The sequence below is a fragment of the Mirounga leonina genome, unplaced genomic scaffold (assembly GCF_011800145.1).
Source record: "Mirounga leonina isolate KUSES-001 unplaced genomic scaffold, KU_Mleo_1.0 Mir_125, whole genome shotgun sequence".
NCBI classification, from domain to species: domain Eukaryota; kingdom Metazoa; phylum Chordata; class Mammalia; order Carnivora; family Phocidae; genus Mirounga; species Mirounga leonina.
In genome coordinates, this window is record NW_023270305.1 from 14,438,513 (window position 1) to 14,463,952 (window position 25,440).

The 25,440-nt window shown below is 52.4% G+C and overlaps 2 protein-coding genes across 2 annotated transcripts; one reads left to right on the forward strand and one right to left on the reverse strand.

Moving 5' to 3' along the window:
• Positions 1-1,534: 1,534 nt before the first annotated feature.
• Positions 1,535-9,794, reverse strand: SLC30A3 (solute carrier family 30 member 3). Its single transcript, XM_035000459.1, has 8 exons — positions 9,590-9,794; positions 5,769-5,950; positions 5,152-5,298; positions 4,903-5,056; positions 4,121-4,319; positions 3,773-3,878; positions 3,381-3,515; positions 1,535-2,459 (listed from the first exon to the last, which is right to left on the reverse strand). Exons 1-8 carry the CDS (start codon positions 9,682-9,684, stop codon positions 2,311-2,313), a joined length of 1,167 nt encoding a protein of 388 aa, XP_034856350.1. The 5' UTR covers positions 9,685-9,794; the 3' UTR covers positions 1,535-2,310.
• Positions 9,795-21,623: 11,829 nt separating this feature from the next.
• DNAJC5G (DnaJ heat shock protein family (Hsp40) member C5 gamma) lies at positions 21,624-23,485 on the forward strand. The gene is made up of 4 exons (XM_035000460.1): positions 21,624-21,736; positions 21,991-22,252; positions 22,595-22,736; positions 23,433-23,485. Exons 1-4 carry the CDS (start codon positions 21,624-21,626, stop codon positions 23,483-23,485), a joined length of 570 nt encoding a protein of 189 aa, XP_034856351.1.
• The last annotated feature ends 1,955 nt before the right edge of the window (positions 23,486-25,440 follow it).

Below are 25,440 nucleotides of genomic sequence, written 5' to 3' on the forward strand. Positions count from 1 at the left end.
GTCATAGGGTGAAAAATCTCATCCTCATTTTCCCCATCCTCCATTTCCTCCCTCTTCCCAACCCCCATCCTGTCACTTGGGGCCGATAATCAATGAGTTGTAAAATGAGAAAGTATCAGGAACTAGCAAAGCATGGAGAGCAGCTGGGGCGGCCTCAGCACACTGAGTGTGATGGACTGTCAGCCCTTCACCTCAGCCCAGCCTCCCACGCCTGACTCGACTGAGGCCAGCCAGCCAGCCAGCCAGCCGAGACTCACCCAGCCTGCGGGGGAGGGGAGTGCAGCTGGAGACCAGAGTAGGGAGGCCTATTTTCCGTGAGTCCAAAAGCCTCACCTTACACAGAGCAATGAGATCTATGTGTATTGACATGGGAAGATGCATCCAGGATGTGTAGTTGAATCATAAAAACAGGTTACATGGGGCTCCTGGGTGGCTCAGTCATTAAGCGTCTGCCTTCGGCTCAGGTCATGATCCCGGGGATCCTGGGATCGAGCCCCGCATCGGGCTCCCTGCTCAGTGGGAAGCCTGCTTCTCTCTCTCCCACTCGCCCTGCTTGTGTTCCCTCTCTCGCTGTGTCTCTCTCTCTCCAATAAATAAATAAAATCTTAAAAAAAAGACCAAACAGGTTACATGATCTTACCTATAAAGTGATCCCATCTATGTTATTATATAGAACTGTTTGGACATACATAAAAATATGGGCAGAGAGACTCCAAACTGTGAATAGCAGTTACCCCTGGGAGTAGTAGAATAGGGGAAACACTTACTCTCTACTTTATACACTTTTCCTTTGTTGGACTCTTAAAGCAAGCATATATTGCATTTATAATACTTTTTAAAATATCATTTTATGATAAAGATTATTTCCATTATGCAGAGGAAAGCCTTGCAGAAGTATGCACAGGCTAATGAAAATGCTCAGCGTCTTTGCTTCAGGCTGGAATTGTATCCATCTAGGGTGGCAAGGCCCGTGAACTCCTGCTGATCCAAAGCACTAGCTCTAAAATCAAAGCACGAAGAGTTTGAGTTCTTAAAAGAGAAAATCCACAATCCCTTAAGTTTAAGGGATCCCTGAATAGTAACGATAATCCTTTAAGTTTGGCTTATAAAGACTAAATCTGTCAAAATACACGATACTTTAAGGCAAAGGGGAAATAATGGTAAAAGAGGTCCTTGGCGTCTGCAGGCCAAAACTGGCCTCGGGGTTGGCTGCTGTCAGCCAGGGTTGGAACCCTCCCCCTAACACCTTCCGCAGCTTGGGAACCAGGCCCACAACGGCATGTGGTGCAACCGCTCTCCCCCAACGGGACTAGGCTTCCCTCTGACCAGCCCGAGGCCACGATGGCCTGCAGGAGTCTCTAGGAATGACTCTCCAGGATCCCTTGGCTCCCTGCCTTCCAACTTTCTCCTGCAACCAAGCCCAGGGCATGTGGGAGCTCTCCCTGAGCCAGAGACCCAGGCTGTGGAGTAGGGGACGGGAGTAAAGGGACTGGTGGGTTTTGGCCCACACGGGAATGGATACTGGAGGGTAGAGAAGGTGGAGGGGCTGGGTAGGAGGTAGGAGGGCTGTGGAAGGTCACTCTGGCTGCGGGACTCTGTCCCCCTCCTGAGGAGTCAGTACAGGGACTGAAAGTGGCAGTTAGACACAAGTTTATTGGGCGGAGCTGCGGCGGAGTCGTCCTCCCTCTCTCTGGGATAGCCGAGGGCACAGCACCAACAGAGGCATGGACAGACAGACCCCGAAAAGGACACATGGATGGTGCGGACTCAGACCATAGCACAGCCACATAGGCACAGAGACACACGGGCCACAGCACCAAGAAACACACACACACACACACACACACACACTGAGACAAAACCACAGGGCTCGAACACACGAAGTGCGGGCTTTGGGGCTCCTGCATAGACAGAGCGAGGGCCATGTGGGGAGGGGGCCCCTGCTGACCTCCCCCAGGCATAGGCACACCAACAGCACACAGACAGGCAGATGCCCCCAGCCAGACAGCCAGCCTGCCACACAGACAAATGAACTGCATGGAAAGGACGCTTGTGCTCCCCAAACCACAGGGAGGGGGGACCAAGGGGCTTCTACACAGCCCCACCGACTGATTCCCGTTCAGCCTGAACCCTGCCTCCCCCACCACCCCCCACACTTTGGTCTTGCCCACCGGGGCTGGGGGCTAGGGAGTGGGCAGGTGGAAGGAGGGAGAGAGGAAGGGGTACGGGCCCAGCTCTGTCCCTTCTGCAAGAGCGGGGAGGCAGGTACTGAGAGTCCGGGCCTGAGCCGGGTGGGGGTGGGGCCTCGGCTCAGGCTTGGGGGGGGTCCCGGCAGCGCAGGCACTGGGCCATCTCGGGCTGGTACTGCTCAACCTGCAGGGTGCAGCTGGAGAATCCAAAGCGGGAGTGGAGCTGGGCTGTGGCTTCAGCCAGGACAGCTTCAGGGTCAGCCGTGGAGTCTGTGGGAGAGTGATAAGAGGCAGCAGGTTCCCAGGGGAGTTGGGAACCAGGCAGGGGCCAAGATAAGGACCGGTGCATGGGGACCCTATGGCTTGCACAGCATTAAAGCCAGGCTTGAGTGAGGAGCTTTATTTTCTTTCTGTATTGTATGAACAGCATAAAACGCCAAAGAAAAGGTTGGAGACTCACCCCCTAATCAACCACGCCACCACGCTAACACGCCAGACTATTCTTATTTTTCTATTCTCTTCTGCTCTTTGACTATCCATATACAGCTGTATGTTTCAGCAGCCACAGCACCCGATTCTCCAAGACAATCCAGATGTTAAATATTTTCTCCCATTGTCCCTCTAGAGTTACCATCAACTATCCCACAAAGTATAATATTTTTGGCATCCAAATTGCATGTCTCTGATTGCTTCTTGCATCTGGAAGAAACTCAAAAATCCTTTGTCAGCTTGTGAGTCACCATATATATTTTTAATAGTTGAATCATAATGTAGATATAATTTTACATTCAGCTTTTTTCTCTTAGCATTATACCATAAACATTTTTCCTAGTTGCCACACAGTGTTCATCATCATCAGTTTGAATAGTTCCGTCATATGTCACGGTCACCACTTACCTAACTGCACCCCGTTGCTCGACCTGTTGGTACTAGTGATCTTTTAAAGGGTTGCTGGTTCTCTGCACTACTTCAGAGAGGGCGATCCCCACCCCCACCAGAACACCCTGCCCAGGGTGCCTTGTCTCCAACACGCACATGTGTGTCAGAGACAGATCAAGAAAGAGAGCTGGAATTGCAATCCCAGCAATTCAGTCTATCTTCCTAGGTTTGGAAGGGGGGGCGGGGGCGGGGGTGGGGTGTGGGGGGAAAACATTTCTAGGAGGTAACTGGCTAGGGCCAGTGTGGACTCACCAATGGCCAGGTGTGCGGAGACAACATGGTAAGTAAGCGTAAGGGACCACAGGTGCAGCTCATGAATTGCCCGGACTCCTGGCACTGACAACAGTGTGTCCCGCACGGGCTCAAAGCCCACACTTCGGGGGGATCCTGCAAGCAGCACCAGCCACGCCTTACTGCCAAGGCCGCTCCTGCCCAAGGGCGGCCCCTCACCAGACTCTACCTCCCCCATCCTGTAACTGCTCAGCATTAACCTCCACAATTCACCCTGTGCCTGAATCTCCTTCCAGCAATAGACCCCAGGACCCAGGCCTTCTCCCGACACTCTCTTGAGAGAAAAGAGGTGGCTCCGAGCTGGAGTGAGGTCAGAGAGGGCGCCAGGTGGGGAGAAGTGGCATCTGATTTACCTTCCATGAGGACACGAAGAACATCTCGGAGGGTGGGAGCCGTGGATCCAAGGGCACAGATGGAGAAGAGGAAGGTGCTGATGGGGTCTGCTGCCTTGTACTGAGGCTGTAAAGAAAGAGACCTCTAAGCCCAGGAAAGAGGAACCCTCCAGAGGAAGACCTAGGGGCATCTGGGACAAACAGGACCTGAGAGGCTCCTGGGAGCCCTGCTGAGGGGAATGGGACCATGCCCCAGGGAGTTCTGGGGAGCTGGGAGCTGGAGGCGGGGAGGGAGGCCGAGGGTGCAAGGAGGGGGCCGGGGTGTGGAGCTGGGGGAGGAAGCCTGGGGCAGGCCTGTGTGCACAGTACCTTGAAGTAGATGAGGACAGAGGCGGCCAGTACCCCAAGGCTCTGCAGGAGGTCCCCCAGCACATGCACAAAGGCTGCCCGGACGCTGGTGTTCCCGAGGGGCAGGGGCTCCCCCGGCCCCTCCTCCAGCGGTGCATACTCCGCCCCCCTAGACCCATGGCTGTGCGGGGGCCCGGCCTGGTGCAGCACAAACACCATTCTGAGGGGGAAGCAGAGCAGCTCAGCCCGGGTGGCCTGTTCCCGGCCTCGTCTGCCCTCTTCCCACATCTCTCCACCTCACCTCCCCAGGAGCCCTTTCTCCACCTATTTTCTCCCTACTTTCCCAGCCCCAGGAGGGAGACAACATTGGCCAAGGGACACAGATCGTGCAGCCTGGGGGGTTAAATACCGTACTTGGTGCTGGAGACATGGATTCAGATCCTGACCCTGCTACTTACACCTGAGCAAGTCACCTGGCCACCTCTCGGGTCCTGTGTCCTTAACTGTATACTAGGGCCGATACTGTCTACCTCACGGGGGTGGTTGGGGGCCTCAAATGAGACAGTGCTGATGAAAGCCCCCGGCAGGGTGGCTGGTACACAGGAGGCCCTCGGTAAATGTCTGCTGACTCTGGATTCCGGCTCTCTCCCCCGTCTGTCCTCAGGCGGCCCTAGGGCAGGCGACGGGTGAGAACTGCGTGTGCGTGTGCGTGCCTGTCGCGCGGGGAGAGAGCCGGCTCTCCCACCCTGGAGAAGCCCCCCTCGCCCTGAGTCCCGCATGGTGCCCGCTCCACCGGAACGTACAGCAGGTTGGCACAGACCGCGATGCTGGCAGTCAGCAGCATGGCACCCCCCTCGATGTGGTAGTCGCTGTGCAGCAGGCGGATGAAGGCCAGGTACAGGAGGATGCCAGTGACCATCCAGAGGGAGACCACAGAGGCCAAAGCCCCCAGAGTCTCTGCAGGGGGAGACAAGCTATCAGACACCTGCCCGGGACCCCAGGAGGTACCTTCTGGTAAGATGAGAGGCTCACAGGGCCACACAAGGCCTTACCTGAGCGGTGCCAGCCAAAGGTCATGGTGCGGGTGGCTGGACGGGTAGAGAGCCAAAGAGAGAAGAGGCTGCCTATCATGCTGCCCACATCCGCCAGCAGGTGGGCTGCATCGGTCATAATGGCCAGGCTGTGCGCCAAATAGCCCCCTGCAAGCATAAAGCAGTGAGCGGTCTGGGTCCAGTTGGGAAGTAGCGAGCACCGCGGCGTGTGTAGAAGCCGGGAAGGAGGCTGGGGGGACCTGCACCCAAATGTGAACTGCGTTCTTCCCGGGTGATGGGATTATGGGGGGGGGGGTTATCGGCTTCTTTTCACTCAACCACATTTTCTATAATGACACATTTTAATGTCAAGAAATATAGGACTTCTAAAAGTCTAGCTAATGCTGAGAAGCCAGGCCCGGCCCTCAGCCCCAGACGTGGCCCTGAATTCCCCCTGCTTCTATCCCCCACCCTCTCCCACTTCCTGAGTCCTAGGCACCCATGTCCCCACTGCAGGCATCCCCTTCTCAGCATCTCTGCCCCCGCCCCCCTCCGGGAACACTGCTGGGACTCTGGGTGGAGAGTGGCTTAGGCAGGGGTCGAGAGGATGGGGTTGGCAGAGCCGCTCTCTGACTTACCGACCACCTCCCCAGCCATGAAAACACAGCACACGGCACAGGCAGCACAGAGCTGTCTCTGCGCCTGCAGCCTCTCAGGGGTGAGGCCCGGCTGTGGCAGGGGGTCCCTGTGGCAATGGTGGAAGGGCATCTCCACAGGTTTGGGTTCCTCGGGGAGGGGCTCCGAGGGCTCTGTGAAGAGACTGGGGCAGGCAGCGCCATTCAACCTGGGGCTGGGCCTCGGGCTGACCTGTTCCTCACTCCCAGGTCCTCCGTTCTGCTAGACGGGCTTTGTCAGCCGTGGGCCAGCACTCGCTCTGCCCGTCCCAAGGCCCGGTCAAACCTGGGAGCCTCGGGAACAGAGGGCCACGTGAGAGATGGGGGCTAAACAGACAGGTCAGACCCCAGACTCCCTTTCCTTTCATACACAGAGCCATAGCATTTCGCAGCTGGAAAGCACCGTAGAGATGGTCTAGTCTAATGCTTTTTACAGAAATTACAAGTATGAGGCTCAGAGAGGGAGAGGACATAGGGGGGCCATATAGCTAGTTAATGGTAGAGAGTAGATTCCACCATAATGCATGGATAGGCACGATAAGGAGCACAAAATGAGCAGGATCTTGCTGATCTCTGGGAGCTTTCGGTGGACAAGACAAAGGTGTACCTAGGTGCTATGCTCTGTAGTGAGAAAGTAGCTATTGCCATAAAACAAAGTGCTTTCGGGGCTTGGAGAAGATGAATTGGAGTGAAGTCAGGGAAACTGAAGGGGGCGCCATGAGAAGGGCCTTGAAGGATGGGGAGGGTTTGGGTAAAGACAGGGTGAACATGCCAGGCAGAGGCAATATGAAGGCAAGGTGGTGTCAAAGGGTGAGCACATGATCCTGGCCTTAGGGCCTCCCTCCGAGATCCATCTCCCAGTGCCTCCACTCCAGATCCTTCCCCTTCCCTATCTAGACATGCAGCTGAAACGTGGCCATTTAAGAGAGGAGTGGAACGGTGGGACCCAAAAAGTCTGAGGTCCCAGATCCCAGAGCTGGGGTTGTCATGGGGAGGACGAAGTGCAGACTGCTGTGGCTGGGGAGGCAGTGGTAGGAGCACTGGGTGAAGGTTGCCACATGTTAGCTGGACTCCGGCCCGATCAGAAGCACCCAGCGGAGACCACCTTAACTGTGTGGTGCCATAAGCCTCCTTTGATAAATGAACGGGGCTGGAGCCTCACCTGGGATGCCAGAGATGGAACTCAGGCTAAGTTTTAGGTTCATGCTGGCCCAATTCTCACCCCCACAACTACCCAACCTGAACCCCAGCAAGGCCAGAACCTTCCATAGAACAAAAGACCTAAATAGAAAATACAGTCGTAGAAATACTCATGGAGGTGTGACAAGAATACCCATGAGTGAATCAGAGGCTCCAGATAGAAACATGGTCACAGCAGTAAAGTGAGGAGGGAGGCCTGGGGCCTTCTGGCTGAGAAAAGCTCTGCCAAGTGGGTGAATTGAGGTGTGAGGGAGGTGGGGACAAATTTGGTGCTTGTAGGGAAGATCGGAGTGCTGGCAGGTAGATTAATTTCTTGGAATTTTCTTCCAAGACTTAGAATCTCAATGTGTATGATGAGATGCTGGGTGTGTTTGCAGAGGAGACAGAGAGATGAGGGTGGCTTTGAAACCCATCCTCATTCTTCAGTTAGATACACACATAGTTGGGTGCCCGGGACTCAGGTGGCAGGCATGGAAACCCAGTCTAGTGGGAGAGACAGATGTGTCACAAATGACTTACTAGGCAAGGAGAGGCTGGGGCCAGGAGGATTATGAATGAAGGACTTTGGAGCACCGGGGAGGGAGTAACCACCTGGGATGAGGGTGAGGACAACTTCACAGAGGAAGAGATGTTTAACATGAGACCTAGGTGAAGAAGGGGGCTCCAGACACATGGGATGTCAATGACAAGATACGTGGCTAGGAGTTTTAAGTGTCAGGAGCCAGGGCAAGGGCTGAGGAGGAAAACGAGGGCTCAAAGGAACATCAAGGGAGATACACTGATTGATTTCACATATCTTTCCCCAGCCCTGAGATGACCTTGCTGATGTATATTAGTCTGGGAGAGGGAGAGGAGAGGAGATGGAAGGGTCCAGAATAGAGCAGGCCACAGATTCCCTGCACCGAATTTTAAAGGAGGGGCAGGTAGGTTAGGGAAGAGCCTCTTTCAGAAAATACTGCAGGATTTGGTGACTAATGGTCATATGAGAATGAAAATGAGCTGGGAGTCAGAGATGCGGGTCTGGATAGCAAGCAGAGGCTGCGTGGCTTTGGGGCAATGGGCAAGATGCCTTTTTTGTAAGGCATAGAGTACCCAGTCATCAAGGTAGCCACCCATCAACAGGCTGCTCCCTTTTGTTCTGCATGAATTGGGCACTAAAGAAGCCTCATTGTTGGGGTGCCTGGCTGGCTCAGTTGGTAGAGCATGCGACTCTTAATATTAGGGTCATGAGTTCAAGCTCCACGTTGGGCGTCGAGCCTACTTCTTAAAAAATACATTAAAAAAAAAAAAGAAGGCTCATTGTTGGTGTGGGTGGGTGTATATGTGGGTGGGGGGCTACATGCTGTTTAGAGAGAAGGAGAAGCAGTTTTCTCTCCCTGGCCCTCTGAAACCCCCAACAAACAACAAGTAATATTGAGTGGGGTAGAGGGGAACTGTGGGGAGGAGACCGCGGCCTGAAGCAGAGTCAAACGGATCTGTGAAGAGATGCCCCTGCCTCGGCTGGAGCCTCCACAGCTGCCCACGTCTGCAGTCCCCTGCAGGAAGGAGTCAGACGGGAAGTCTGTCCTCCCTTCTGTTCCATTTCCCCACCCACCCAGGTTTACGGCCCCCACCCCGAGAAAGAGCGAGAAACACACAGAGGCACCACATCAGAGACAAAGGGAAAGGTGCTCGGAGGGAAACAAAACGATTGGGATAAATGAAGAAAGAGAAAAAGCCAGAGAGCCTGTCAAATTTCCGAGGCAAACGGACGGTTAGCCAGCAGACAAAATGGCCAGCGGAGGTGGCCAGGATGGGCCTGGCACGGCCGCTCCGAGGGACAAGGCGGACAGAGCTGGCGGGCGCCGGGCGCGGGAGGCCGGCGGGACGCGGAGGAGGTTCTCCGGCCGCCCCCGGCCCGCTGTCCCGGCGGCTCCGCGCGCCTCATTTCACACCTCGCCGCCCCCGGCCCCGTCTGTGCGGAGCCGGGAATACCCCCTGCCGCCCAGACCGCACCTGCTCCTTCCCTGCCACCCCCTCGCTTCCCAGCGGCCGCCGTCCCCCAGGGCCCCGGAAGAACCGCCGTGGAGCCCGGGCCCATCTTCGGCCTGGGTGCGCACAGCTGGCTGTGGCTGGAGGGGGCGCCCCGAGCCCGGGCGCACAGAGGGAAGGGCCAGGGGCCTGCAGCGGGGGCTCCGAAGCCTGCGCGGCGAGATGCTCCCAACGCCAGGGCGCTGGAGCAATGCAGACTTCGGGGCACCTGGCGTGGACTCCGGTCCGACGGAGGGGCAGTTGCTCACGGGGAAGTCGGATGCGGCGAGGGCGGCAGAGGGGTCCGGAGGCTTGGGGGACCGGCCGGGGAGCCGTTTTGCGGGACCGAGAAAAAGAGCGTGGCCGGGAGGAGGCATAGCGGACTGCTGGGAGGGTCGGAGGTGGGGGTGGTTCTGGCGGGGTGGCCGGGGAGGACAGAGCCGGGCGCCGCGAAGCCGAGGGAGTTGCGGTGCGCTGGGGCGGCCAGCCGGGGCCACGCCGGGGGAGACAACGAAATGGACGGATGGCAGGAGGGTGGCGCCCCCGGGCTGAGGGCCGGCCCAGGTCTGTCCTACCTCTTCAAGCGCAGGCCGCCACCGGCGCCGCCGCGGTCTCGGGGGCTCACCAGGCGAGTGGTCTCCGATCCCCCCGTGGCAGGAGAGGGCTCCATGTCACCGCGGCCCCGACCGTCTAGGCCCCACCGAGGAAGGGAGAGGCGGGGCCGGCCCTGCACCAAGTCCGAGCGGCCAGCCGACCCCCGGACTCCCCGCAGGGCCGCGGGGCCACCAGAGTCGAGCGAACTGCAGCGACTGTGGCGCGGGGAGTCCGAACTGCAGATCCCGCGGCCTTTGGAGCCCCGCCCCGTGTGGGGCGAGCTCCCCAAGCCCCGCCTCCAGGTCCCCGGGCCTCTCCCCCACGCCTAAGCCCCGCCCCGGAGCCCCGCCCCCATAACCAAAGCCCCATTTCCCAGTGCCAGAGCCAGGTGGGGGCGACCGGAGCCCTCTGCGCCGCCGCAGGGTTCTAGAGAACGCCTAATCTCCACAGCCCCGCCCCCACCCAAGTCCCGCCCGCGGGTTCCAAGCCAAGCTCCTCAAGCCTCGGCACCTCCCGACCAACCTTCCCCCAAGGAACACCTCCCTTTGCAAGCCTGCACGGGGTGGGGGGTGTCGTCCAGCCCCCCACACGGAGGCAGAAACAGGTGTGGGTCCATTACCTAGCTCGAGAGAACCAGAAAGAGTGTGGGGTGAGCAGTGACACATCCGGGAGAACTCCAGGGACCCCGGCCAGAAACCCCTCTGTGGAGGATGTGGGGTCGGAATTTGCATGCAAAATCTGCTGCCAAGCACTGTACCGCTCATTATCATTTATTTTTATAGAGAGTTTGGGTGACAAAAGCTTCCTGTTCTCCTCCAATCCATTACTATCCCTATTTTTCGGATGAGTAAACTGAGTTCCAGAGGAAGAAGCGTCTAGGGTCAGGCAGCCGGTGAATAAAACGCTGGGACTGGAACATCATCTTCTTTCCCTCTCCAGTTCAGGGCACCGCACTGGCGACTGAAGACAGCGCGCGCCACAGGCTGGGGCAACGAGAGGAGGAAGGAGCGATGCCACATCTCTGGTCACAAGCCCACTGTTCTTGGAGGGAGGCTGCAGCTTGTCAGCAGGTGATTCTTTACCTCCGAACCTCTAGCACCTGGCTGGGCATTACCTTATTTTGCCTCATTTTAATTAAAACCCAGGGGAAGGAGTGACTTACAGCAAAGTGGGTGGCTGAGCCCGGAGTCAAACCTTCAAATGCTCGAAGCTCTCTGGCCCTCACACCTGCCGTCACTGTCGAAGGAAATGGGGGTGGGGATTGCATTGTGCCCTCCAAGCTGTGACACTCTGTGAGGAGGAGGGTCTGGAGGAGGAGGGAGAAAAGTGAGCTTGGATGGGGAAGCGTGGAGGGTGGGAGCGGTTGGTGAGTCCAGGAGAGAAACCCATCCACGGGCACCCTTCCTGAGGAACACACTGGGGGTCCTTCATTTGGGGTTCCGGGGACAGACACTTCGCCCCAACGTTATTATCCCAAACATTGCGACTGCGTGTACACTCCCCCCCCCCCCCCCACCCGGAACAAACAAACACTAGGAGCACGTGCCAGACAGAGTGGTTGGAAGAGATGGGGTTAACCCGGGAGAGCTTCGCGGAGGAGGTGAGGCTTGAACGGATTAGGCAAGCTGGGCGGCGGGCTGGCTGCTCAGGCGGGGGAGAGTGAGGCCCTTGCCAAGGTTTGCGGGCGGCTTGCACGAAGGGAGCGTACTGCGCTGGGGAACGGTGCGGAACGGAAGAACCAAAGGGTCTGCGCGAGCCCCCGGCGCCGCGTCTCCACCCACGCCGCGCCCGGGGCCAGCGCCAGCCTTTATTCGGCACTCTCCGCAGAAGGCTCAGCCCAAAGCCCACGCAAGGCGAGGGGCGAGGGAGTGAGGGTGGGGGTCCTCTCTCCCTCCAACCTCCCCTAGAGGAGTGGAGCCTCAGCTCCTTCCTCGGGTCGCGGGGGTGCAAACTGAGGTAGCGAGAGGGGAAGCCACCGGCCAAGGTCACCTTGTAGGTCCTTGGTAGAGCGGGGTGGAACTCGTGCCCCGTCCGCCTAGGTCAGGGCCCCGGCAAGTCCCGCTAGGCGCCGTCGGTTTTCGAAGCTCGCACCGGGCCTGGGGCTTCCCCAATTCTGAGAGCCCTGGAGCTGGGCTGCGGAGAGGCCACCGCGCACTCCAGGGCTGGGACGCTGTAGCCTCGCCCGAAGCGGCGCGGGCAGGCGAGCTCGAGAACGGGGAGAAACCGCGGAGCCCTGTGCGGGGTAGGGGCTTCTAGGCACGCCTTAGCCGATGACGACAACAGGGGACTTAACAACAATGGCTTCCTCCGGGATTTCCCTTCCTGGGCAGTCGGTCCACAGCGTGCAGACAGCAGCCCCGGGTTCCCGGGAGGGGGCGCAGACGCCGGCACAGGCCCGCCTGCCACAGGGCAGGGAGCGAGCAGGCGGGAGGGGAAAGAAGTGTGGGAGCAGATGGATTACAGGGCTGTCCTCCGCCGCGGCTTCCTCGGGCCTTGGAACGTGCTGGCTCCAGAAGCCGAGGGCACCAACGGGGAGAATACCAACAGTTGCTTGTGCTTGGAATTTTATGCAAGAAGAGCCTGGCAGCGAAACAGACTGCTTGCACCTGATTCTCAAAGAGCCATCAAGAGGTCCTATGAAAATCTTTGCAAAGGATCCTCTTGAATGCCAGGTCTGAGGAAGGCATTTTGCACCTGGTTAGGAGCTAGGAAAATTAGGCAGGAGTTAGGAGGGCAGCTTAGAGCTGGCTGTAGGGAACTGAAATCTTGTAAGAACTATTCATTCAACATTTACTGAACACTTATTTCCTGCCATGCACTTTGTTAGGGTAACTGGAAATTCCTGGTGAACAAGATAGATGCATTTCCTCCCCTCCTGGCTTTAACTTGATTGCAAGATATTTCTATTCTGCAGGCTTTGGTTACTGATTTACCCACATGCTCTTAATGTCTGTCCTGTCCTGCCTCAGGTATCACTTTTCCCTAAGGAGATTTCTTAGGCCACTTTGAATCCCAAAGGGGTGAAGGAAGCAGGAATCTCTGGAAGTTCTCAGGAGGACAGATCAGTGCCAGAACAGAGGGTGGCAGAGCAGGTCAGAAGGGGGGCTTCAGGGAACCCAGGCTGGACCAGTTCATATTGGGAGAGAAAGAGAGAGCCAAGTCCAGCCCTGAAGTCAGGATTTAGGCTGGGCTAGGGATCTCAGACAAGATTTGAAGGCCAAGCCCGCAGGCAACGGGTTAACACTGGAAAGGTCCAAGCCAGGCTGAAGGGTATGGGGAGAGGTAACAAGGGGGTCCAATTTCCACTCCATTCTCCACTCACGTGTTCCTCCAGGAAGCCTTTCTGACTCCCCCACCAGGCAGAGTTATGTGCCCTCAAGGCCTACAGTGATTATGTGATGGCGGCACTTAGTACACTGAAACAAACTGGTTTGCTTGTCTGTCTCCTCACTAGAATACAAGCTCTCTGAAGGCGGGAATTATCTTTCTCATCATGGTGTCCCTACGGCCCCCTAGTGGCTGACACATAGTCCTCGTTAAAGCCACCCCAGGAAAAAAGGGGCTGGTGGTCAGCGTGGAAGCAAGATGGAGAAAGCAGGATTTTAATTGGAGATAGAGAGGATGAGGGAGGATGGAGCTGAAATACCACCTCCTCCAGGAGGCCTTCCCTGATCCCCAGACTAGGTTAGTTCTCATGTTACACATTCTCATTGCACACTTATTTTTCTTCCTCAGTATTTATCATACTGTAATTAATTACATCATCATTTGGGAATTACTTGTTTCTTCACTTGGCTTCCAGGATACCATAATCTGGTTTTCCTCCTACTTCACTGACTTGCTTATCCTCAGTCTCCTTTGCTGGTTCCTCCTCATCTTCTCAACCCTTTAATACTGGAATGGTCCAGGACTTGGTCACCCTCTTCGCTTACCTCTCTACACTCACTCCCATGGAGATATCATCCAGTCTCAAGGCTTAAAATACTATCTGGAAACTGCAGAAAGCAATGGTGTTGAAGCTCAATGGTGGGTAGATAGGGGATCACTGTGCTATTCTATCTTTGTGTTTGAAATTTTCTATTAAAAAAAAAAGAATAAATGACATCTATACAATGAACCCCAGATTTCTCAACTTGAACTCCAAACTCAAACACCTAAATGTCAGCTTGACCTCACCTCCTTAACATCTACTAAGCATCTCAAGCTTCACCGGTCTAAAACTGAGCTCCTGATTGTTACCCCGTCCCAAACCTTTTCTTTCAGCTGTCCTCCCATTTCTGAACATGGTGACTCTATACTTTCATTTGCTCAAGCCAGAAACCTTAGAGTCACCCTGATGCCTCAATTTTTACCCCGCATCCAATCTGGCAGCAAATCCTGCTCCCACCTTGGTCCCAAGCACCATCATCTGTCTTCTTGATTATTGCAGTAGCTTCTTTGGTTATCTTCCTTCTTCTGCCTTTATTGCCCTACAATCTATTCTCAATCCAAAGACTAGGCAACTAGGCCAGATATCATTACCTCCCCATGTCCCTCAGTACCAGCTAAAGGTTTTCCAGTGGACTGCAAAGCCCTACAGACCCCTCTGATCTCCTTTCCATACCACTCCCACCTTCGTCCCCAGCCCCTCTGGCCTTTGTACAGGTCCTATGACACACCAGGCATGCTTCCACCCTAGAACCTTTGCATTTACTCATCTGCATGCAATGCACTCTATCAGATGTCTTCCTGACTCACCTGAGGACCTGCTTTAGGTCTTAACTCAAATATCACCTTCACCAGCCCTCTCTGCTTATCCTTTTAAAAACTGCAATCTCACCTCAAAGATTCCCTATCTGCATCCCCTGCTTTATGTTTCTCCACAGCCATTATTACCACCTAAAATACTATCTCCTCTCACCAGAATGTAAGCTCCATGATGGCAGACATTTTTGTCTGTTTAATAAGCTGCTGTATCCCCAGCACCTGGAATAGTGTCTGCCACATGATAAAGCCTAATAAACATATGTTGATGACATTAATGATTTGTTTTTGTTTTTAAATTTTTATTTATTTATTTGACAGAGAGAGACACAGCGAGAGAGGGAACACAAGCAGGGGGAGTGGGAGAGGGAGAAGCAGGCTTCTGGCTGAGCAGGGAGCCCAATGCGGGGCTCGATCCCAGGACCCTGGGATCATGACCTGAGCCGAAGGCAGACGCTTAACGACTGAGCCACCCAGGTGCCCCTTGACGACATTAATGAATGTCTGTCCTCCACACTAGGCTATAATCCTTGAACACAAAGAAGAGTTTGATTATCATTGTATCCAAGATACTAGGTATATAGCAATGTTTAACAGGTATTTGTTGAATAAGTGAATTGATTAACAAAAAGGACAATTCACAAGGTGCAAGAGCAATGGCATAGAGGTGAGAAAGAACAGGAATATTTGGGGGCGGGGAGACCAGTCTGTCATGGAAGGGTCACCTTAGGACAACAGTAGACAATGCACTTGGAGGGCTAAGTTGGTATCAAGTTGTAGAGTTTACTGCCTGATTTAAAAGGCTGTTTTGCATCCTCTATTCCATGAGCAAAGGAGTGGTAAGGATAGAAGCTCTGCTCTACAAACACTGATCTGGTAGCCATATCTAGCATGAGACTGGCCGTAGGGAGAACAGTCAGGAGGCTAGAACAACAGTCAGTGTGATATGGAAATCCTTTAACTGGATGCCTTGAGGTGGTGGGAGCTGAAAAGAAGGGACACATGAAAGAGTAATTAAAAAAAAATTAGTAAGACTTTTTGGGCTGAGTTGGGGGAAAATAATGAATCCACAGACAAGTAGTGTTTGGGTTTTGAGCATCATTACCTTGAAAATAGCCATAACATTAATATCAATAGAGAAACCAAGAGGAACAAACAGTATGGGGAATATGGTTTGGAGGCGGTGGGAGACTGGCATGTGGATAACTCTAAACTGATTCTAAAGCCTACTTAGGACATCTGAAGCTGTGGGTGTAGACTGGATCTCTGAAGTGGAGAGGAGAGAGCCCAAGCGGAAGCTTAAAGACCAAACCATACAGAATGCACAGTCAGGAGGTGAAAGAAAGAAGAGGAGCCAGAAAGGGTGAGGGGGCGGGCAGGAAACTTATTGGAGATGTAGGAGAACCAGAATAATGCAGAGCCACAGAAATGAAAAGAAGTGAAAGTGAACAGAAAAAGAGAAGAGTTATTTAAGGCCCAAAGTCTTCCCCAAAACACAGCTTGGTCTTTTTTACTTCATTCAATCACACTGCCTGAAATTCCGCCAGTTATTCCTTTTGTGTTAGTAAGAATGGGGAGAGTGAGGTATTTATTAATAGTCGTCCTCACTACAAGTTGAATTGTAGTGGGTTTTTTTGTTTTTGTTTTTTAAAGATTTTAATTTTAAGTAATCTCTACACCCAACATGGGGCTCGAACATCCAAACCCAAGATCAGGAGTTGCATGTTCCACCAACTGAGCCAGCCAGGCACCCCTGAATTATTGTGTTTTAATCAGGTTGCTTTCCACCTAACCAACCCTTAGGGATGAGCTCATTTTATGGAGGTAATAGTTTTTATTAGAAATATTGAAAGGATGGACACCTGGGTGGCTCAGTAGGTTAAGCGTCCGACTCTTGATTTTGGCTCAGGTCATGATCTTAGGGTTGTGGGATCGAGCCCTGCTTCAGGTTGGCGTTGAGCATGGAGTCTGCTTGAAATTCTCTCTCTCCCTCTCCCTCTGCTCTTGCGTCGCCCCCAGCCCACCTCACGCTTGCATGTGCACACGTGCTCTCTCTTAAAAAGAAAAAAAAAGAAGTATTGAAAGGAGAAGTGAGAGAAGTAATTTTGGAGTTCTAACTGCTTAGGGAGGACTGGCAGGGATATTCTGGATAGTAAGAGGGCAGCATGAGGGTGCTGGGTAGGGGAACAAGGATATGGGGTTCTAAGAGGCTGAGAGAAGGATGTAGAAAGGGGATGGAACAATTCTAATGACAATTTGCAAATCTTCCTAGAGGAAGGATCCTGAGTTTTCCTTCTTCCCAGAGACAAAAGGAAAAGCAACTTCTCTCTTTACAAAATTGAGAGGTGACCAGATGGAAAGGATGATGATGATGATGATGATGATGATGACAATGACAATAACATAGCACTTACCATGTGCCAAGCACTATTCAAATTAAGTATTTCGTCCTCTTAACAACCCTAAGAGGTACACTCTATTATTTCCATTTTACAGGTGAGACAGCTGTGCCCTGTCAGCCTGCCCTTAGCTCTGCAGTCTGGGGTTGCAGGTCAGAGATGACAGGGGAATGCAGCAGCCTCTCTGGCTGGAAGCCCTCCCCCTCCCACCTGAGATGTCTGCCCAGGAGAGGACAGGCAAACAAACCGGGCCAGTGATGTTTTGTCACAGGTAGTGAGCACGCTTTCAGCTGGAGGGAGGGAAAGAGGGACATTACCTGACATCATGAAAGGAGGTGGATATCAAATATCAATTACAGCTTTGGTCTGTCTCTAGCCGTCAACTTTATTTTTTTTAAAGATTGATTGATTGATTGATTTGAATGAGTCGGGGAGGAGCAGAGGGAGAGGATCTTCAAGCAGACTCCCCGCTTAACACAGAGCTCAATGTGGGGCTAGATCCCACGACCCTGAGATCATGACCTGCCAAAACCAAGAGTCAGATGCCCAACCGACTGAGCCACCCAGGCACCCCTAGACCTCAATTTTAGAGTGAGAAGGGAGCTGGTGTGTATAAGAAGCAGACACAGCATAGAATCTTAACTTAGAAGACTTAGGTCTGGATCTCACTGGTTGACTTTGAGCAGGTCATTCCTTCTCTCTGGGCCACACTTTCCTCAATTACACAACGAAGGCATTAGATGAGAGTTAAGCCTCTGAGTTCCTTTCCAACGCGAAAACTATGCAATTCTAGAACCTAGTGGTTGGGTATGACAAATTGTGATCTCTCTCTCCCACTGCATATGCTCAAGAGCATGATATTTTGGGTATAAATATGCCAATGTCTGCTGTCTGTATATGTGTATTCTGGCTATATGACTAAAACTTTAGCTGTTTGTGGGTAAATAAGGGATGCTTCTTGATTTTCTCCAGGAGAGACCAAACTGTGAGATAGTAAACTATAAGATCAGTGACTTGAGGGAAAATGGTTCTAGAGAAGGTTTTGGCCTGAAATCATTCTTTAGCATAGTTATTTTTTTCCATTTTTTTCTTACAACCAAATCTAATTTAGTTTTGACATCAACCCTGTGGAATGGCACAGGTTTTTACAGAAGAGGGAAAAGAGCCTCAGAGATTAAGTGACTTGTTCAGGATCACATGGCTCATTAGAGCCAGAGTCAAAACCAAGGCCTAGGGCTTCTGATTTTGGGCTTGTGTGTTCTTCCTAGTACTGTGCTGAGTGTCAGAAGAGACTGTGTGCATAGAAACAGGGCCAGATAGGGTCTGTTTCTAGGTGAAGGCAAAGTGGAGAGCCTCTAGCCAAAGGATGCCAGGCCGACTTGCCTGCCTTCTTTCCATGTCTGTAGCTTCCCGGCTGCAGTGTCCATTCATTTAGACTAGAGCCTTGGAAGACTTAAAGATAATGGTTATTTCAAGAGCCAGGAACTATGATTAGAATTAATTAGAATGTCAGAGGGCAATGATAAGAAGTAATAACATTCTGGAGCCTCTGGCAAGATGTGAAAGATGTTTACTAACTCTTCTCAGAGAAGAACCTAATTTGCCCTCCTTCTCTGGGCTCACTTCTATGAAGCAGGGGTGTGATCACACCATCGCTCATGGCTGCTGGGAGAATCAAAGGAGATTAGTAGGTTACAGTGCCTCTGGGAAGACACACGACGTTTACTTATTCATTCATCCAGCCGACATTCATTGAGCACCTACAATATCCCAGGAACTGTGTTAGGAACTGGAGGAAGACGAAGACAAACAAGAACCAAGGAGCTCCAAATCACCATTACTATCTCCCCTACCGCCTTTTCTTAACCCCTTATGTCTCTTCTTGTTCGGGGCCATAGGAGGGCAAATCTTCCAACTCCCCAGCTAAGTGTTCCTCTAGGGAATTCTTGCTAGGGCCCAACCTCTAGGCCTACATTGGACCAGCAGAGGGCTCCCTCTGCTGTAGCTCATTCAATAAATCATTAATTCACTTGCTGTGAACCAGACACGGTTCTAGGTACTAGGTGAAAGATGGTGAACAAAGCTACAAGGTCCCTGCCCTCAGAGAGTTCACCTTGTACTGGGGAAGGCAGCCTTAAACAAATCAACACACAAATAAACATCTATTCACAAATCGTGGTGAGGGTGTTATGAGTTGGAGAGAGAGAAGTAGAACTCAATTTAGAAGGCCTATCTGAGGAGACATGAAGCTGAGATCCTAGAAGGATGAGAAGTCAGCTAGCAGACAGCCTGAGGAGGAGTCCTCCAGGCAGAGGGAGCAGCATGGCCTAAGGCCCTTGACATGGGAGGGAACAGGTGTCTTCAAAGAACTGACAGAAAACCAGTGCAGCAGAGACCTGAGCAAGCAAAACAGTGGTGCTTGACAGGACTAGAGCGAGAGGCAGGGGCCAGACCAGGCTGGGCCTGTAGACTGAGGTAAGAAATTCATTGTAAGTGTTCTGCACTTCTAGTGCCTTCTTCTGTCTTTCCAGTGCTAGTAAAGAAACAACCTGGGTTGCTCTGCTAGTTCTGCATCCCATGATGGTGATGAAAGTTGGAAGTTAGCTGGGAAATTTATCATAGTACAAACCACCACAGAAAAAAATGTCAGCTTCAGCTCCTTTGTTTTTAGGTGACTAACCTATAAACTCCTCCGACCCAGAATCTATGAACTGGGAGGTTGATGCCAAAGCTTTTCATCCCCACCCCTATGGTGATCACAGATCTACAGAAATAAGTTAGCTAATTCACTGGTCATTGTGCCTATTGCACATGGACTCCTTAGTTTACTCAGATGGCTCACATTTCTTGGGATGGAGGATTGATTTACCACTTAACACCCAGAAGGCAATGTAAATGTGCACAAATAACTGTCATAAAGGGAAGAGAGTGATAAAAGCCACACGAGGTGTAACAGAGAAATATTATTGAACTATTAAAGCTCTTTCAAGTACATGCTATGGGAGCTATTGAGTGCTCCTCTATAAAGAAAACCAACATTACAAAGTGGTAAATTTTAAGTGGTGCAAACACTGCCTTCTGTTGGAATCACAGGAAGCCAGCCCAGGTGGAGATAGGTGCTCTCAAGCCCTGCAGGTAGGGCTGTAAATTGGCATTTTTGTTATCTTTCTGGGAAGAAAGTTAGCAACATGGATCAAGAGCCTCTAAAAAATTCGCCTTGACCCAATAATACACTTCCAGGAATCCACCTCAAGGGGGCAGGGAAGAGATTTATTTGAAGATTTATAGGTAAGATTTTTCGTTATAAGGTTATTACACTATCAAATGGCTAGAAACAAGTATCCGATCTGGATTATATAAATACATTATGGTACATGCTTATGATATTCTAGTATTTAAATGAAGTTTTTGAAGAACAGTAGTGACTTTTGGAAAATTCAAGATATCGTTTATCATTTAAGGGAACGTGCAAACTAATAATTACAATATAATAGAATAAATGCCTTGACAGAGCAAGATGGGAACAACTGGGGGAAAGAAGGAAGGGTTCCCAGGACATTCGAGGTGGGTCTTTAAGGATGTGTAGGAGTTTCCAGGTGGAAGGGGAAAAAAAGGACAAAGTGGAGACCCCTAAACTCTGCAAAAGAAGACTGGGAAGGTAATACACCTCTTGAGAAAGGCTTGCAGGAGCCGTACCTCTCATACAACCCCGGCGTGCAAGCCCAACACGTTTCCTTAGGTGAGTGGACGAGCCCTGCGGGTCACCAAGACTGGCGATCCTCTCCCACCGGAGAAGGGATGACCCCGTCCCAGGCCACGCCCACCGGAAGAGCTGGCAACGCAGCACGGCCGCTGGCGCAGGGCTGATCCCTACGCCCTGGAGCGAAATAAATCCCAGGGCCCACGTAGCCGCACCTCCCAGATTTTCCGGCGGCGCCAAAAAGCGACCCGGAGTGTTGGCGCAGCACGCAAGCGCAGTTGGCCGCTGGCCCCCCGGCGGTGTGAAATTTCACACCCAGATGGAGGTTGTGTGAGGCCGGCCCAGGCGAGGAGAGCGGCTCTGAGGTAAAGGTAGAGCACCAGGCCGGGCGCGGAGTCCACACGGAGTCAGAGGGCATCCGGGAACCAGAGCATTCCCTCCTGAGCATGTTGTCTTGGCTCTTACGGGCCACAGCCTCCCAGGGTCTCTCCCACTGTCTGGGGTCCTGCTCACTGGTCCCTGGCCGGTCGCCCCCCAAAGCCATGCCTTTCGCTTCGGTTTTCATCCCTTGATGCTCTCCCCGCTGCCCATCTCTGAGGTTTGGGAGGGGAGGCTAAGGAGAAGAAGAACGCCTCTGGCCTAGCTGCGGCACTGCCCTACGGCCTGGCTTTGGGACACCTGACTTCTCTTAGGTGGCTCAGGGTTTGGTCTGAATTGTGTCTCCCGTGGGAATTGTGCATCTCCCCGGTTCCTGACCCAACCTGATCAAGGACTGGTCTGCCTTGGTCTTTCCAACCCAGCAGTGAGCTTGGACAGGCCCGGGGCTGTTTGCCTAAGGTACTAGTAGTTCCAGATAAAATCACTCTCCTCCCATGGTTTAGACCTCCTCTTGCTCGCACCGCTCCACGATGTGGGGTGTCTGGAGGGCTGCGTAGCTGAAGGACGCTGGGAAATGTGAGGAGATATTTCCTCTTTAAAATTTGGATGTCATTTCTGGTCACCTGCACGCTCCTGCTAGTCACAGAGCCCACTCACTGTTGTCTTATACTTGTCCCTTTGTACTCGTTTTACCTGCCTAGCCCCTGAAGGCAATGAGTTTCCTCAGTATAAGTTCACTTCTCCATGGCCTACCCTGTGGAGGTTCTCACAAATGCTTCTTCTCTGACCCAGATCATGGCTCATTTGGACGAAGCAGCCCACCAGCTGTCCAGAAGTGGGACAACCCTCTATGCTGTGCTGGAGCTTAAGAAAGGTGCCTCACCGGAAGACATCAAAAAGGCTTACAGGTTCAGACCCAGCCTCCTACTAAACCCTGGAATCCGCCCCGCCTTAAACCCTTCTCTTTCTACCTTGCTTTCTGACCCATTTTTAAATCCTCAAGCCTTCACTTTGGGTTGGATGGGGTCATCATCCTTTTCACTGTGGCATGGCAAGGAATTTAGACTTGGGCTGCTTGCCTCCATTCTTTGCACTCATGCATGCCTTCTTCACATCTAGAGACCTATCCCTGTCATTCATCCTACCCTCCTTCCCCGGCCATTTCCCAACCATCCTCTCCCCACCGTCCTTTTGGGTATTGCCTGGGCAGGAAACTGGCCTTAAAGTATCATCCAGACAAGAATCCAGGGGACGCTCAAGCAGCAGAAATATTCAAAGAGATCAACACAGCCCACTCCATACTGAGTGACCCTAAGAAGCGGAAAATCTACGACCGGCATGGTTCATTGGGAATATATATATATGATCACTTTGGCGAAGAAGGCGTCACGTACTATTTTACGATGAATAGTTGCTGGTTCAAGGTATACAATTCTTCCTAGTCCCTTAAGAATAAGGAAGGGGCGGGAGGCGCCTGGTGTGTCAGTTGGTCAAATGTCCGCCTTCGGCTCAGGTCGTGATCCCAGGGTCCTGGAATCGAGGCCCACGTCAGGCTCCCTGCTCCCTCTCCCTCTGTGCTGGCTCGCAAATCAATCAATCAATCAATCAATCTTAAAAAAAAAAAAAAGAATACGGAAGGAGGGATGACCCTCCTCTTCTTGGACAGCTGACCCTTCTCTCCCAGTGCAGCTGCTTCTGTTGTCCCATTTTGTGGGGTGGGATATGGAGGAAATGCTGGGCCGAGGCCACTCTTCCCTGCCTTTCAGACGCTGGTCCTCCTGTGCGCTCTGCTCACCTGCTGCTGCTGCTGTTGCTGCTGCTGCTTCTGCTGCGGAGCGCTTAAGCCACCACCTGAGGAGGTTGCCAGAAGATACCAGCAGGATGTACAGAATCAGCCTCCCAGGGCAGGTGAGAGCCGTAGACAGGGCCTGAGGTGAGAGCTGGATTGGGAATGAGAGATCCTTGGAGGTGAAACTCTGAGCTCTTAATATGGGCGGGAGTCTCAAGCCCGTACTGAGGCCAAGTGAAGAAAGAGAAGAGGATACACTTGGTTTCTGAGCGGCTTATGCCACCAACTGACAGTGGATCTAGTAGGCTGGGCACCTGGGTGGCTCAGTCGTTGGGCGTCTGCCTTCGGCTCAGGTCATGGTCCCAGGGTCCTGAGATCGAGCCCGGCGTTGGGCTCCCTGCTCCGCGGGAAGCCTGCTTCTCCCTCTCCCACTCCCCCTGCTTGTGTTCCCTCTCTCACTGTGTCTCTCTCTGTCGAATAAATAAATACAATCTTCAAAAAAAAATGAATGTAATATTGGCCTCTCATGACTGTTAAGCTAAGGAATGGGGTGGGAGTTAAGGTAAAGAGTGGGTGGGAGGATGCCTTGAAAAGGCAGTACTTGAAGATGAAGTTCACTGCCTTTACTCGAAAGGAAGATTAAGTGTCTGATGAGATCATCCCCACCCTAAGCACGGAGAGTGTGGCTTGACTGAAGTTCACTCTAGTGCCACCTAGTGATACTGGCATGTAACTGCAAGGTAACGGTTTTCTCACCCCTGGACGAAAAATTGTTACTAAATATTTGTATATGTGTTTTTCAAATTCCATCATAGGAAACAAAAGAAATTTTAGAAGAGGACAAGATGATAGGGAAGATGATTTCTAAAAGATGAAGAGGAGTGAGTATATATGGAAGCTAAAATGCAGCAATAATCAAAGGATAAGAAAAGAACATACACTAACTTCCAATGAGTCATTAGTAGAAAGTTTATATCTTATATTCTGGATTTCAGGTGTTTATATTCTTACCCACAGGGGGCTTGCTTTAAATTCTGTGTCATCATTCCTTCTGCTTAATAAGATGCCAACCTCTTTTGCCCCCAGGTGCTGACCGAGCGAGGGTGCCTTCTGCTGCCCAACACACTGGACACGTTGAAGAGGGGAGCAAGTAGCCCTGTCCTGACATTGACCCTGATTTGACCCTCTTCTTATAAGAATCCCAACTTCAGAAGCATTGATGGCATCTATCCCAGTGGGGATGCCACCTCTGTCCTTGATGGTATCACTGACCCTGCCAATACAAGGTCACCCAGCCACTCTTCTTTTTAGCTCCAGTCCCAATTTTAATCTGTTTAGACAGCAGCCCTTCCATACGTACCCTTATGAGGTCTCAGGCAGTGGTGACAGACTTTTCCCGAGCATTCTTTTTCCTGTACCTTGGGATTTGGGCCAGTTTCAGGTGGTAGGGGCCCTGAGCCACTTGCATTATCTCCACCAAGATCCTGATAACTGAGCAGGGTGGATCCTATCCCAGAGCTGCTATATCAGTTGACCCTCCTTTGTGGCAGCGCTGCACCAAAAACTTAGCGTCAGCCTCATTCCTACGCCGGCACACATTTCTGGGGCTGGTCTCACCTTTTTCTGGTGCCCATGCACTTGACATTGTCAGCCTCATTGTCAGACTCATTCTATGCCACCATGAGTCAACTCACACAAAGCATGAATGCATTGGAGGGGGAGGGGGAGTTATCCCACCTCTGGATTCTCTCTGGACTGTACCCCAGCACAGCCCCCCTTAGCGTGGGTCCTGTGGGCTGACTGACGTTCATCTATCAGTGCCTGCTTGCCTCCATCCTTTTTACCACATCTTATGCATGCTGATCACCATATGTTTTGTTAACAGGGGCATGAAACATGTGATAGGGAAAAGATAATACTTCTACAGACCCTTTCCCCATTTGTGCCTCTTCACAGTGCCTGTTTTCTCCTCTCCACACCATTTCCCATCCACCCAAGGTCAGAGCCGAGTAACTCCTCAAACTTCTCTCTCCTGAATGGGAGAAGTGCTAAGGAATGTCAGTAAATAAAAGAGCTTTTGTCCAATCCAATGCATCTGTTGGGTCCCCAAAAGACAAATCGGGCCTGGGATAGAGGAAAAGGCCCGTGGGAAAAAAAGACAGAGGGCTGGTGCTCACATCTGAGACCAGCCTGCCTTGGAGAGGAGGAGTCCAGGACAACTGTGGAGTTGAGGCAGAGGCTTCCCAGAGCCTTGTGATTATGACTTTGTCAGTGCTCTAAAATTTCCCCGGAGACCAATTCCCCTGCTGCCCAAAATAGGTTCCTGGCACTCAGGTCCTTTCTGCTCAGCTCAACTTCTCTCGATTTCCTAACAAATTTAAAGTCCTTAGAGTGGCTCCAGTGATGTGTTCATGGACCAAATCCCCACACTTTCTCAGAGGCATGCTCATGAGGTCGTTCCAGGCCCTGGTGCAACTGCCAGCCAGCTCTAGCGTCCTTAGCTTCTGTTCCTAGGGTGAGATAAAGTTCTGGGCAAGAACAAAAATGGACCAGAAGTGTTGGACCAGACCCTTTCCCTCTAATCTCTGGTGCCCCTGTTCTGAATCACAGCATTCAACGGAAGAGGGTGAGGGTCACTGGCTAAACCTTGGAGGCACTGACCAGGCCCCAGGTCTGGTGAGATCTTTCCTGCCACCCTGAGCCATGTCTGGTGCCCCCATCCAGGCCAGTTTAGATTCTGCGTCACGCCCTGGAAGAAGAGCCCAAGCCAGAGCATGCTTAGGGGGGTCAGGGGCTCACAGGAGCCTTCTGAGCCTGAGAGCT